The sequence below is a fragment of the Platichthys flesus genome, chromosome 13 (assembly GCF_949316205.1).
Source record: "Platichthys flesus chromosome 13, fPlaFle2.1, whole genome shotgun sequence".
NCBI lineage: Eukaryota > Metazoa > Chordata > Actinopteri > Pleuronectiformes > Pleuronectidae > Platichthys > Platichthys flesus.
In genome coordinates, this window is record NC_084957.1 from 2196213 (window position 1) to 2209174 (window position 12962).

Genomic DNA, 12962 nt, shown 5'->3' on the forward strand with positions numbered 1-12962 from the left:
TACATTCTTTTTAACCTTAAAATATTATATCTCTGTGATATTTACAAAGTTGATTAAAATGATTTAAATGAGATCTACAAATTAAGGTCTGTGGTAGGCCTAAGTTAAAAAATTGAATGTGGACAAATGAGCCGAAAAATACTAAGTCATATGTAGAGGTTTATTATAAAAAGGTTTGCAAGGATTAAAAATGTGAAACAGCAAAGAAACTACACTTTTGATTTTATTTCTGTAAAGTTGAAAACTCTTGGACCAATGAATGAGCTGTAAATCATCTCATGTGATACTGCCCAGCCAATCGTGGAGAGTCGAGTTCATTGAATTGTAATATCTCTATGGTGTGATTATTAAAGTTGATTAAAATGCAGAATGACTAATAATACTAATAATACTAATAATTCTAATAATAATAATACTTTATCGTTACAATAAGATTGAAGGGAACTCCATTGGACAAAGGTGACATTCATTCATTTATTTATTTAAAATATGCAAATAAAAAAAGAGAAATGACACAAACAAGTAAAAAACAAACGAACAGATTGTTTTGTATAATAAATTACAAACAGGGATGAGGTTTTATTGTGAAGTTCAAGAAGCTAACGAGCAGAGACTCACACCTGCTGTTTGACTCTACACACTTCTCTTTGTGTAGAGGATCGGCAAATGGCGACACACCAGGTGACACGCGTGTAATGTGCAGTTTTAATGGGGAATTTAGAGTTAAAAGTTGTTGTACTCTTGTTGGTGTTTAGTCCAAGTTAGCTTAGCGAGCTAGGTTAGCTCGCTAAGCTAACTAGCATCTTCCGGTCGTGATGGAGCTTAAGCACCGTGTGAACCGCTCAGGTGGACTCGTGGAGGTGGACTCGACCTGTGTGTGTTTGTTGAATATGTGTGTGTTTGTTGAATATATGTGTGTGTTTGTTGAATATGTGTGTGTTTGCGTCCAGACAGTGTGGCCGTGTTTCCCGGTGACCTTCCCCTGTCAGCTGCTCCTCCCCGGGCAGAGCTGTGCGGCTAATCAGCACGCGGGCGTGCCGCTGCACTCCGGGCCGGTCCCGGTCCTCAACTACGCGTTGATCGAGAAGCCGTGTCCCAGTACGTCCCAGTGCAGAAAACCGTGTCCCAGTAAGTCCCCCAACAGAAAACCGTGTCCCAGTAAGTCCCCCAACAGAAAACCGCGTCCCAATAAGTCCCCCAATAGAAAACCTTGTCCCAGTAAGTCCTCAAACTGAAAAACAGTCTCCCAGTAAGTCCCCCAACAGAAAGTGTTCCAATAAGTCCCCCATTAGAATACTGTGTCCCGGTAAGTCGCCCAACAGAAAACTGAAAAATTAAACTGACACATGTTCAGATCTGCATGCCAATCAAAGGTGCGTGACACTGGTTTCTTCAGGTTTGAATCCGTACAGTGGTCAGGCCTCTGAAAGGACCCAGTTGTAAAATGTCCCCATGATCAAGTTCCTGTTGTTGACGCCTCGATCATCTCTGTCTCCATCAACAGAAAAGAACCGGAGGTTCCTGCTGCACAGGTAACACAACCACTTCTACCACATGTGAGCACGTTTGATCTCCTTCCACTGAGCAGGAGACCACGAGCTTCTCCTCCTCCTCCTGCTGCAGGTCAGTGTTCGACTTGGTGGAGGCTCATCACTACCTGTCACGTGATGACCAGAAGCTGCTGGGCTGGTATCTCGCTCTGACTCCGGAGGACAGAAAGATCATACTGGGTACGTCTCAGAGAGAACGACTCAATCATCAGTTTAATGTCTCTACTCTTCTCATCTCATTATTATATACCAACTCACTGTCCATCCCTTTACTGGCTATACTAGCCCCATGCACAGACTTTATCACTACATATTCGTATATATTTAGATATTTATATATATATATATATTTTTCTGCTGTTTTTATATATATATATACATTTTATATTTTATTGTACTATCCACTACAGCAGCACAAGAACACTTTCCTGCTGGACACTGACACAATCACATCATTGCATTCCATTCCTGTATCTGTAAATGTGTTCTCCGTATGTGTTTTATGTATGTTTATCAGTGATGTGTTAAGTGTACAAGCTACTGGATGATCTGAATTTCCCACGGGAAAGTATCTATCTATCTATCTATCTATCTATCTATCTATCTATCTATCTATCGGATGTTTGTCCTTTTATGTTGGGACACCATGTGGATGGAAATGAACAGAACAATTGATTACAAGCAGATTAAAGACTAAATATAAGAAGCTGAAAATATGATGTTAGAACAGCAAAGATGCTAAGAATAGATAAAAGATCTAAATAACTGGACAGGACAGTGAAAAGGCTAAAAGACGAACAATGAAATGTTTGAAAGTTAAGTCTAATTTTCTCTCTCTTGTAGATGAAGGAGGTTTTTACCAGTTTCTGCAGAGACACCCTGCGTTGGAACTGTCTCCATTTCATGTCTATGTGAAGTGTAAGTCTGTTAACATCCTTCATTCACGTCCCCGTCACCCATCGACACATGCATATAATCAATGACCGTTTTGTTTTATAACTGAAGCAGATAACAGGGAGAGGGCAGCTCCTGTCCAGCCGACCATCACATGCTACCAACAGATGTATGTTTGCAGTGAATCGATAACGCCCATGTTAAGGATTCATCTCTTAACTGTGATTCACTGTTGAAAATGATTTATTCCTCAGATCTAAAACACCAGGAGCAAAGGAGCGCAGATTTGGTAAAATGCAAATCTCACACACGCACAGTGGTGACATGTATGAAACACAAGTCTGTCACTGGTAGTGATGGGTGAACAGGTACATGAGCTTGGCAAACAGAGAACCTTATAATTCAAGCCTTGGACCACAGACTGTCTCCAACAGTGCATCGTAAAAAGTTGTGTACAACCGATGGTCACTAAGCGAGCAATATATCCCATCATGCATTGCACTCGTGGCGTTGACAGGGAGAAGCTGGTGGCGAGGGAAGAGGGAAGCACATGCACTGGGAATGGAGTGGGAGCCAAGTGGTCAGAGAGGAAAGCCTGAGCTCAAGAGCCACATTTCAGTGATGCAGGACCAGAATGCTAACGTCACTGCTAACTGTGCTGAAGTCTGTGAATTACAGTGAGTATCTAGTCTGTGTATCTGACCTTTGACCCTGTTCACGAGACTGTGCAGGTGCTCTGGGTGACACTGGATTTTGTTTGGGTAGACAATTCTGGGAACTTCATTCTCCATCAAATGCATATATAAACTAGGAAAAACTACATTTCTATTAAAGCTATTTAATGTCACGGTTGTCTCGTCCATTTTTAGTAAAATATTTCTTGTTAGTAAAGGTTGAAAATAAGTTAACTTGGCGATCAGCTGTATCAAGGATGAGATTTCTGGTGTTAATCTGTATTTTGGATGGTTTCATCTCATCGTTTAATTTAAAGTTTTATTGATATGAGCAAAGATGTTTCATGTTACAGGTCAAATCCAAACGAGTCTCCCTCTGAGCACTGCAGCTCTGACTGTGTGGATGTTGATGGTGGAGAAGACGGTGACTGGAGCGTCCAATCAGCCGAGGACAACGGCACCGAAGACGAGTGTCAGGGGAACGCGTTCACTGGGGACGACGATGGAGCTAACTTTAGTTTGGACCATCAGAACGACTACTTCCACAGCTTCATGGGGGACGATGTGGGCATCCTTTGCTTAGTGGCTCCCGGAGGAACACAAGCACATCACTCAGGTCCGGGCGCCACTAATAGTGAAGCACTGTCAGACACCAGTGAGACTGGGACGTCTCCAGCCGAGGAGGACACCTCAGAAACTTGCACCCCCCCTCATCCTCGTGTTCCCAGCTGTGATGTTATGGTCGGCACAGACTCTGTACCACGTGTGTCCACTTTCACCCAATCGGAGGATCCACAAACTGCCGACAAGAACCTCATCACTGAGGTCCACATGTCGGATCTGGACTATCTGGCTAAGGTAAGGTTGACACGTTAATAAAGACCATAATGATAAATCCAGAAGTACGTTCTCCACAGTGCTGTCAGGATGAACCTGATATCACTCAGGAGAAAACCCCATGATGATCTGTGTTGGACGGAGCTAAGACAAATGTTTCCAGGGCGTAGGTTGTGTCGGAGGAAGTTTCCTGTAGCAAACATTTTAAAAACAGTGATGCATGAAACCATGATGGGTTTAAACCCACATCCTGTGAATAACACCAGAGATCAAACCTTACATCAGTTTCTCTTTATCATTCCAGGAGTTTATCAAACTTAATGCGGCTCAAAAGGAACAAAAGGAGAAAATTAAAAGGTAACGTACCGAACGCACAGTCTCTGGAATATGTTATCTTCCGCAGTATTAAAACTAATATCTGTCATTATATTATTGTTCTTGTTTGCAGATTGGGTTCTAAACTGAGACCGGGATGTGACTGTATTGAGCGTGCTCAGCAGGCGGAGCTGCGCCTCCTGGCTGTGCAGCACCTCATGTGCAGGCAACACTGCTGGAGACTCTCCTGTACCTCTGCTGAGGGAGACCAGCTCATTACGCCGTTCAGAGATAAAGACCAATACCGGTCAGTTCATAACCCAATCTAGACTTCATCTGCACCACAGTCACTTTATGAGCTCTTATCATGACTGGACTACCAGCGGTGAAAGCATAATGTTGTTTTCCACCGTGTTGTCATTCCAAGAAAATACATACCGGCTCTTACTTTTCAGAAATAGTTTTTTCTCGTTTATAGTATTTTCTGTAACCAAAACAGTGTAAAAACAGCTCTAAAAAACTTTCAGATTGAAAAAGTACCTGCGTAGATTCAGTAAAATTGTAATATGTTGATGTTTTATAATAATGCAGCCTATCAGTGAACGGAAGGAAACCAGCTGTTAAAACGTTTTTAGCATTCTCCTTTCTCTTTAGGCCAAAGAAGCCTCCTGCCAGCATTTCAGGTGTCCTGCAAAAACTGGAGTGTGACTATAACCACATGAGGAACAAGATCCTGGAGGGAGTTCCTCTGGAGCAACTTAAACCTCTGTGTGTTGACTCAGAGAAGATTATTACTGGAGCCAGTTACATCCCTGCACATGTGAGAACTCAGCCTCATTAACCCACTGATGTCAGAATGATTTACACTGTTGGTGGTTTAGTGTTTTTTAACCACAGATGTAACAACGATGATCTAACGTCTCTGTGTAGATAATTGGTGATGTGATGGCAGATCGTCCCTCTCGGTACGTTTGAACATGAATGAGTGTGTGTCTGATGTAATTCACCAGTCAGGCAGCTGTAATGTTGTCTCATCTGACTTTAAGGAACGCCCTGGAGCCACAGGGGTATAAAACATTAGCTGAAGGAAATGGATGTCCTGGTGATCAAGGCAGCGATGGCAGATCTCAGGTATGTTAACAGACTTTTGTTCACATGCTCCTGGAAAGTCCCAATTCGTGAAGTCGTTCGGACTTCAGTGTGTTCTTGTGCTTTGAAGTTGGAATGTGGGAAAAAACGGTATTTATTTATTTGTTTAAAGAATTTAAACCCTGACGCCTCTTTCTAATATTTGAATATCAATAAAGATCGATGAAGATCGAAAGTTGTTACCCGTTGGGAATTAATTTCTCCGATTACTCCTTCATCACATGAACACACAATGAGACGATAAGTGCTTCTTATATAAACCTGAGCAGCTTGTTGTGGCCTCATTGCTCCTAACTGGTCTCTATTTGGTGTTTAGTCGTCAGTTTGCACAGCTTTATTGGGGATTTAAGAGTTTCTAAAGCAAAACGCTGGCTTTATTTCATTTAGTTGATCTTTTTCCCTGGATCATCAGACTCAGGACAAAAAGCTGAAGGAGGAGAACAGCAAAACAAGGAGAGCTGTGACTTGTGTCCCCCAGGGAGGAGATGCTAACCATGACGCCAACAAGCCGGAGGAAAAGCAAACCAGTAAGCAAAAGCATCTCTCGCACGTTTTTGAATAATGATCAATAAGCCAATACATTGTTTTGTTTGGGCAGGAGCTGCATGCAAAGAGCTCATCATGAGCGAGTCATGGTTCGATGCTGAGGAAGACCTGCAGCCGGCAGGAGCTGCTGACACGGAACAGGACACCACCACGGTCTCAGACGGTCCGACTGATGGTGAGTAGTTAGTGGATGTAGCTAAAGCTCTACAGCTGCAGGTGTGGAGGATTTTTAACTTGAATGTTTGTTGTAACCACAGAATCTCCCTGTGAGGAGGCTGAGAGCTCCGTGCTCTGCGTCACTAACCTGCCCAGAAACGTGACAGAGGTGACTCTACACAGATCTGCTGCATACTAAACTAAAAGATCATCTCCAACTACAGGATAAATACCACCATTGTTATCAAATATGATTCTATGTTGGAATTTAAACTGTTCATTTCCATCCACTGTGATGCATTGTATGGTACCATTGCAGCCACCAGGGGGCATCACAGGCTTTAACAAAATCTTATCTTCATCAGTGTGACGTGAAGACCTGGTTTGAGAAGTACCATCCCTCTGAAGTCATCGTCTCTGTTTTAAAGAACGATCTGAGGTCAGCTGCACGAGAACATCGACCGTTCACACTTTATTATCAATTTATTTATGACTTTACTCTCACAACCTTACTTATCAATCAGATTCATGGTGATTTGCATAAAGCAGCTTCACATGCTCAGATTTGACTGTATCAAAAATCCAAATTCATCGGCTTCAGTTAGAAGTGATGTGAAAGCAGCCATTTCTTTTTCTTGTGGACTCATTCGTGTGAACTGATCCCCTCGCTGGCTGCCTTCTCCAGAGTTGCCATAGTGACAGTTACTGGCCCCCAGTCTGCCGAGGCTGCGGCGAGGGAGCTGAATGGCTTCAGCGTGAAGGGCCGTGCTTTACATGTGAAGCACGTCAACAGAGCCGCCGGTGGGAGCCAGAGTCTGAGCCAGAGTCTGAACCAGGCCTCAGGCAGCGTCAGGGAGTCCTCACAGGAAGCCACCACACTACAACCCCCCCAGACTGACCCCAGTAGCACTGGGAGACAGGTGAGAGGTGCTGGGCATAGTGGAGGTGATGTAGGCCTCGTGAACAGGGTTATCCCAGGATCTTCTAAAGTCTAAAATTATAAAACATAGTCTTAAATATGTTAAAATATATTATGTGCTAGGTCTTATATACATTAAAGAAGGTCTTATTCATATGAACGATTTATTTAAGGCTACAAAATCTATCAAGAAAATCCATTAGATTAAAGCCAATTAAGCGACAAGATTAAAACAAAGACCAAAACAAAAACACCGTACAAACACAAAGGTTAATTGATATCAAAGAAATAAATTGCTGATCGATCATTAATAAAAAACAATCTATCATTTTGATCCTTAAATTCAATAGAAGGATCTGAGAGATCAGTATATTCATCTTGCACATAACCCTGGACACTGAAACAGCTTTGTATATATTCCTAAGCTTTGGAGTTAATTTAAGAACCTTAGGCTACAAAGCTCCACAGCGGCCCGGGTTCGATTCTGACCTGTGGGCCTGTGCTGCATGTCTTCCCCCACTCTCTCTTTCCCCCTCTCACAGATCGCTCTCTGTCCTATCAAAAACAAAGGTACATTATAGTATAATAATGAATAACCTCTGTCCTCTCATTAATGTCTCAGCTGCCTCTGAGCTCCAGCACCACGAGCAGGAAGGTGGTCTGCATCACGCCCACAGCAGGGGCCACGTTTGTGCCCCAACACTACGGCACCATGGGCAGCTTTGAGACCCTGATGGCAGAGCTGACTCTGCACCACCCGAATGCCGGGAGGCAGAGGATTGTCTGTGCTATGGTAGAACTAGGGGCCAAGCACCAGGGGGCGCTCTGTGGCCTGCCCCTCAGGAGAATCAGGGAGATGACCTCGGAGCTTCTGACCAGGCCAGAGAACGTCCAGTAGTCATGAGTGAGCAGGATGGAGGCTTGAGATTTGTTTTTTCTTTAAGAAAGGATCACAACCCCTTCAGGGTTTTTTTCTTATGAAGGGTGGGGGGGTGATGAATCTAAAATCAATCGTGTGACGGCTGAAAAAGTTGTATGCTTTAAAAAGTAGTTCTCAAATGTTAGTTTAATATGGCGTCTGTGTTCAGGTAGCATCAGATCGTTTTTGATTGTTCTTCAGTGCTGAGTTTGTTGTAGATACAAGTTCAACATCAAGTTTTTCACACAGTGCCTACATCTGGTAAATCTTTTTTTTTATCTTTGTTTTTTTTTTAAAGGAATTTGTTTGTAGAGATTTGTAAAGTGGCTCACACGGTTGCTCACCGTTGTAAATCAGCAGCTTTGTCTGTGTTTTACGTTCCATTAATATAAAGGATGCAGATTGAAATATTGTGTTTTTGTTGTGCTTCATCTGAGATGTTTTCTCTTTTGTTGACAAGGACACAGCTCGGTAAAGACGGGTCTAGTTACCATTACAACCACTGATGGTTTTTCTACCATTAACCTTCAAATGTTGAATTTTCAGTTAAGTAAACCCCTCTATAGGTAGAAGAGGCTTCACAGCCCTAACTGACTCCCTCACTATTAGTGGTACCTACTACCTATTTTGTCAAATAGCACAAACAGAAATGCATTCATAGATATTTTCTATTGATAAATGTTTTCTTATATTTCTATGTTTTGTTATATATGCATGATTTTTCTGAATTTGCATGTTTATTACATGTGCACGTTGTTTCTCGATTTGGACAACATTTTCTATTTGCATGTGTTTTCTTGATTCGCGTGGATCTCTCTCGGCCACCGTACCGCCGCGGGGAGTCGACTCCAACATGGAGCCCACAGTCCTCCGGGCAGCGAAGGAGTTAATGTAATCTGTGCCTGTGGAGGGGCGGAGATTGCAGCTCGGAATCGAACTGGTCCAAGGAGCAGAAAGTCGCTGCGGGAGTTGGTGTGTTTGTGTCGAGGCCTGGTCCGGAGCTTAGGTCTCCTCCGCGTTTTGGACGAACATGTCGGAGGAGAAGCTGCGGGGCTGCTGTCACGGTCTCCGGGGGAAGTAGTGGAGACGTGGGAAGTCTGCCGGAGGATTTTTCCCGACCACACACGACCGACAAACGGATGATTCCACCGGTGTTCTCCCTTCGTTATGAGCGCAGATCCGCGGAGCTGCCGGAGGAGACACTCGCGCGTCACTGTCGTGGTTTTCCCGCATCACCGAGTCCAACGAGGGGTCTGATGGGAAAGTGATTAAAGCTCGTGTCGTGCAGAGATCGAGATCAGACATTTCAACAACACGCCGAGCGGCACCATGCGCTGGAGCCCGGGGACGTGGATGTGGCGCGCGGCTCTGTGCTGCGCGCTGCTGCTGCAGACCTTTACGCACCCGGTCCGAGGTAAGAAGGACGGTGTCCTCTGTGCATGTGTCCTCCGCCTGTGTCCACCTTCATACAGGACCGAGATGTGCACCAGGGTGTGCAGCCCGGACAGCAGCAGCTGACCCGGGACAGCAGCAGCTGACCCGGGGCCACATGGAGGCGACAGGAGCCTCCGTGTGTGGTTGTTGATGTTTGCTGAGTCGACGGTTACACGTGTCACCGAGGTTCTCTGAATCGACGGATCGGGCTCCGAACGGATCCGCTTCCAGACATGAACTCTGGAAAAGGTCCGGAACAACTGAGTCCGGACATTTGTCTTTCACATGTGAAGCAGCAGCAGGAGATTGTTCCGGGTCTGACTCGTTCACAACAACAGGGAAATGTGGAGAACCTGCGTTGCCCCATAGGAAATGTATCTACAAGAAGGTTAAAGGTTCAGTGTGTAGAATGTAGTGACACCTAGTGGTGACGTTGCATGTCGCCAAACATGAGAGAACATGTGGTTTAATATACACAAGATGATTTGTTCAGAAACAGGATGGAGCAGCTGATCCTGTGGGTTTCTCACTGTCTGATATTTATGTGCTTACGTTTGCTGAAACTTAACCGAGGTGTCACCACACCCGACGTACACTTGACCAGGAAATGTGTCACCTCACATGCTGTCTTTGTGGGTTTATGATGTGAGGTGTTGCGGTGTTTTATCTGGCCTGTGTGTGTGTGTAGCTGCTTTTATATTGTGATGTATTGTCGAAGCACTAGAAGCATCAATACAACACTAGAACATCCCTCAGTGCACGTACGTCCACTGAGGCTGAACAATCCTGCAATAAGGTATTTAATACATCAGAGTATATTCCTATAGTATAACAATATACTCTGCTGACTTTAATACTTTATTTATCTTAAAACATATTTAAAATCATAGTTAAAAATCCTTCAACTATGCACAAAACTAAAACGTGCTCTTCTAAGTTTAAAAACGAATCGTGATCCTGCTGACAAATAATCCAGAAACAGTCCAAAAAGAAAAATAAGTAAAAACAGCCTATTTCTGGAACTTTAAAGAAAGTGACTCACACCACACTTTGAAGGTTCTTCGTTTGCCCACATCTCATCCTTCCAAGTTTACAGATAATTGGCTCTGTAGGTTCTGTTATCCTGCTGACAGACACACAAAGTGCACTGAAGACAGAATCTCCTCGTGGAGGTAATGATGGCCAACAAAACTATACCTCAAACCAGGAAACACTACAATTATGACTGTTGTGGGTCAGATTACGTGACTGTGCACAGAGTTGTCCGTTGTATTCAGCTTTTAAGTCCTTCCTCACCCACACAACTCATGTGTCATCCCTCTTCACCCTCTCCACCTGTTCCTCAGGTCTCAACATGTGTATGAGTGGAAGTGCTACGTCCTGTGAAGAGTGTCTCCTGATTCATCCCAGTTGCGCCTGGTGCGCACAAGAGGTACGACTCACTCACTGCATTGTTTTTCTGGATTTATTCTGGAGAGTAGGTGATTATGCATGAGTGTGTGTTCAGCTCTCTTTGTGTGTTGGGAGTTCCAGCAGTTTTCACAGAGGTGGAGCTGTAGCTCACGTGTGTTTTTATTAGATCTAAAACTCTTCCTTTGATCTGTTATCCATCCTTCAGGATTTTGGGAAGGGGCGGACTCTGACGTCACGCTGCGATTTCCGTCAGAACTTGGAGAAGAGGGGCTGCTCGGCTCGGTCCATCGAGTTCCCCACCAGCAGCTTCTCAATCCTGCAGAACAGACCCCTGAGTTCCAAAGGCTCCGGGTCCAGCCAGGACGATGTGGTGCAGATTATGCCTCAGAAAATCTCCCTCAGTCTGCGGCCTGGTAAGAATCATTAACATTTAAAGTCAAAGAAAAACCCTGAACGAGGACGAGGGAAGTTAAAATAAGTGTTCTCATGAATAATCCACGTTTTAACGAGTAAAGCAGCTGAGACACTCTCCACCTGCACATCCAGGAGACCAGACGTGGTTCGGCGTGGAGGTGCGGCAGGTGGAGGACTACCCGGTGGACCTGTACTACCTGATGGACCTCTCTCTGTCCATGAAGGACGACCTGGACACCATCCGGAACCTGGGCACCAAGCTGGCCCAGGAGATGGGGAAGCTCACCAGCAACTTCAGGCTGGGCTTCGGATCCTTCGTGGATAAAAACATGTCCCCGTTCTCCTACACGGCGCCCAAGTATCAGGAGAACCCATGCAGCGGGTGGGTAGTGGACGCAGCACCACATTCTGTTGTGTACCTTCATGCATCACATGTCGTTCACGTCCTGTCGCTTGATAATAGACAGTTTTCAAAATGGCCCCTCCCCTCGCTGGCCGGTCACGTCTGTTGATGAGGTCAAACTGAAAAGGAGCAGAATAGATGGAGGGTAACAAGCTGTGCCCCGGAGGTGACACTGCACCGCTCTCACTCGCTGCCCGACATCACGCATCACTTCCCATCTAGGTTATGGCCTCGGTTGTGTGCACGCAACTGTGTGTGTGTGTGTGTGTGTGTTTATCAGTCGCACACAGTCAAGCACAGCAGGCAAATGTTAAAGGGATAGATGTCGACATTTTGACCCCGAACCACTGACTTCTGCCGCTGCTCATCCTTTAACAAAAGAAGAAAACAGCCTAGATTCAAACTGGATCCCATCAAACTCTCCTCAAGATAATCCTGCTGGTTTTCACAAATCAAATCAGCTTCACCACGTTTTCTTTATTTACATAACCAGCCTCGATAAACACAGATGAAACTCAAAGTGTTTTTGCTGCTGTGTCCTGATGTGACTCTCGGAGGAAACACCTCAGGGATCTCTGCTTCTCTGTCCCCCCCCCACAGATACAAACTCTTCCCCAACTGTGTCCCCACCTTCGGCTTCCGCCACATCGTCTCACTGACGGACAAAGTGGACCGCTTTAACGAGGAGGTGCAGAAGCAGATGGTGTCTCGCAACCGGGACGCTCCAGAGGGCGGATTCGACGCCATCCTGCAGGCGGCGGTTTGTAAGGTGACAAACTTCCCTTGATCCTCATTAGTTTGTATTTAGTTTCCCTTTGGAGATCGAACCGTGACTTGGCTGCACTTAGTGACGGCACATGTTTGGTTTTAGAGGGAGAGGAAAGCCGCAGTGAAATAACCGAGATGCCCCCGTGACAAGCGTCTGGCCTATTTGCCTGTTAATTAAAAGCACCATGGGGGACAGACAGGAAGTGCAGTCTGGTGCAGCTGGTTAAACATGAGGACGAGTCCCTGGCAGGCTCAGTCACATCCCCGCTCTCCGCTCCCCAGTTTAATTGTTTTCTCCAGGAAGAGAATGACTCCCTGCGAGAAGCCGCTGCCTTGTAATTTACTCCGGCTGCACTATTTCAAACAGTCTGGTTAGGAGCCTGGGTGTGTCCACAGCCCTGATTGATCCGGCTCCATTCACTGGTGGTCGGACATCAGATGCTGGGAGGATTACTGAAGCATGAATGGGGATATTCTAGAAGAGGACCTTTTGTTAGCAGACAGCAGAGAGTCAGTCCACTTTCAGACGTGCACTGACCTCTGGAGTTTCTCCACAGAGGCTGTGTGAGAA

General features: G+C 45.1%; 2 protein-coding genes across 3 annotated transcripts in view; both read left to right on the plus strand.

The window, feature by feature from the left end:
* The first annotated feature begins 578 nt into the window (after nucleotides 1-578).
* On the plus strand, nucleotides 579-8355 carry rbm44 (RNA binding motif protein 44). 2 transcript variants are annotated; one of them, XM_062402392.1, is made up of 20 exons: nucleotides 579-681; nucleotides 951-1128; nucleotides 1505-1532; nucleotides 1624-1730; nucleotides 2394-2468; nucleotides 2556-2613; nucleotides 2699-2733; nucleotides 2962-3121; nucleotides 3472-3976; nucleotides 4260-4312; nucleotides 4404-4577; nucleotides 4925-5090; nucleotides 5201-5235; nucleotides 5317-5401; nucleotides 5832-5946; nucleotides 6018-6140; nucleotides 6223-6290; nucleotides 6487-6560; nucleotides 6807-7041; nucleotides 7663-8355. In XM_062402392.1, exons 1-20 carry the CDS (start codon nucleotides 667-669, stop codon nucleotides 7936-7938), a joined length of 2565 nt encoding a protein of 854 aa, XP_062258376.1. In that variant the 5' UTR covers nucleotides 579-666; the 3' UTR covers nucleotides 7939-8355. The 2 variants fall into 2 exon arrangements, with proteins under 2 accessions (XP_062258376.1, XP_062258377.1); XM_062402393.1 differs by having other exon boundaries at nucleotides 2559-2613.
* Nucleotides 8356-8761: 406 nt separating this feature from the next.
* itgb5 (integrin, beta 5) overlaps nucleotides 8762-12962 on the plus strand; it is a 31856-nt gene continuing 27655 nt past the window's right edge. The window contains exons 1-5 of the mRNA XM_062402394.1: nucleotides 8762-9373; nucleotides 10740-10825; nucleotides 11012-11219; nucleotides 11353-11602; nucleotides 12224-12392. Coding sequence (XP_062258378.1) covers nucleotides 9289-9373; nucleotides 10740-10825; nucleotides 11012-11219; nucleotides 11353-11602; nucleotides 12224-12392 — 798 coding nt within the window. The 5' untranslated portion in view covers nucleotides 8762-9288. The remainder of the gene's footprint in view (nucleotides 9374-10739; nucleotides 10826-11011; nucleotides 11220-11352; nucleotides 11603-12223; nucleotides 12393-12962) is intronic.

Bases quoted from the DNA above. Each gene is read 5' to 3' on its own strand.
- rbm44 (XM_062402392.1), top strand. The intron at 3,122-3,471 runs GTGAGTATCTAG...TTCATGTTACAG, and splicing joins GCTGAAGTCTGTGAATTACA to GTCAAATCCAAACGAGTCTC. The intron at 4,578-4,924 runs GTCAGTTCATAA...CTTTCTCTTTAG, and splicing joins AGAGATAAAGACCAATACCG to GCCAAAGAAGCCTCCTGCCA.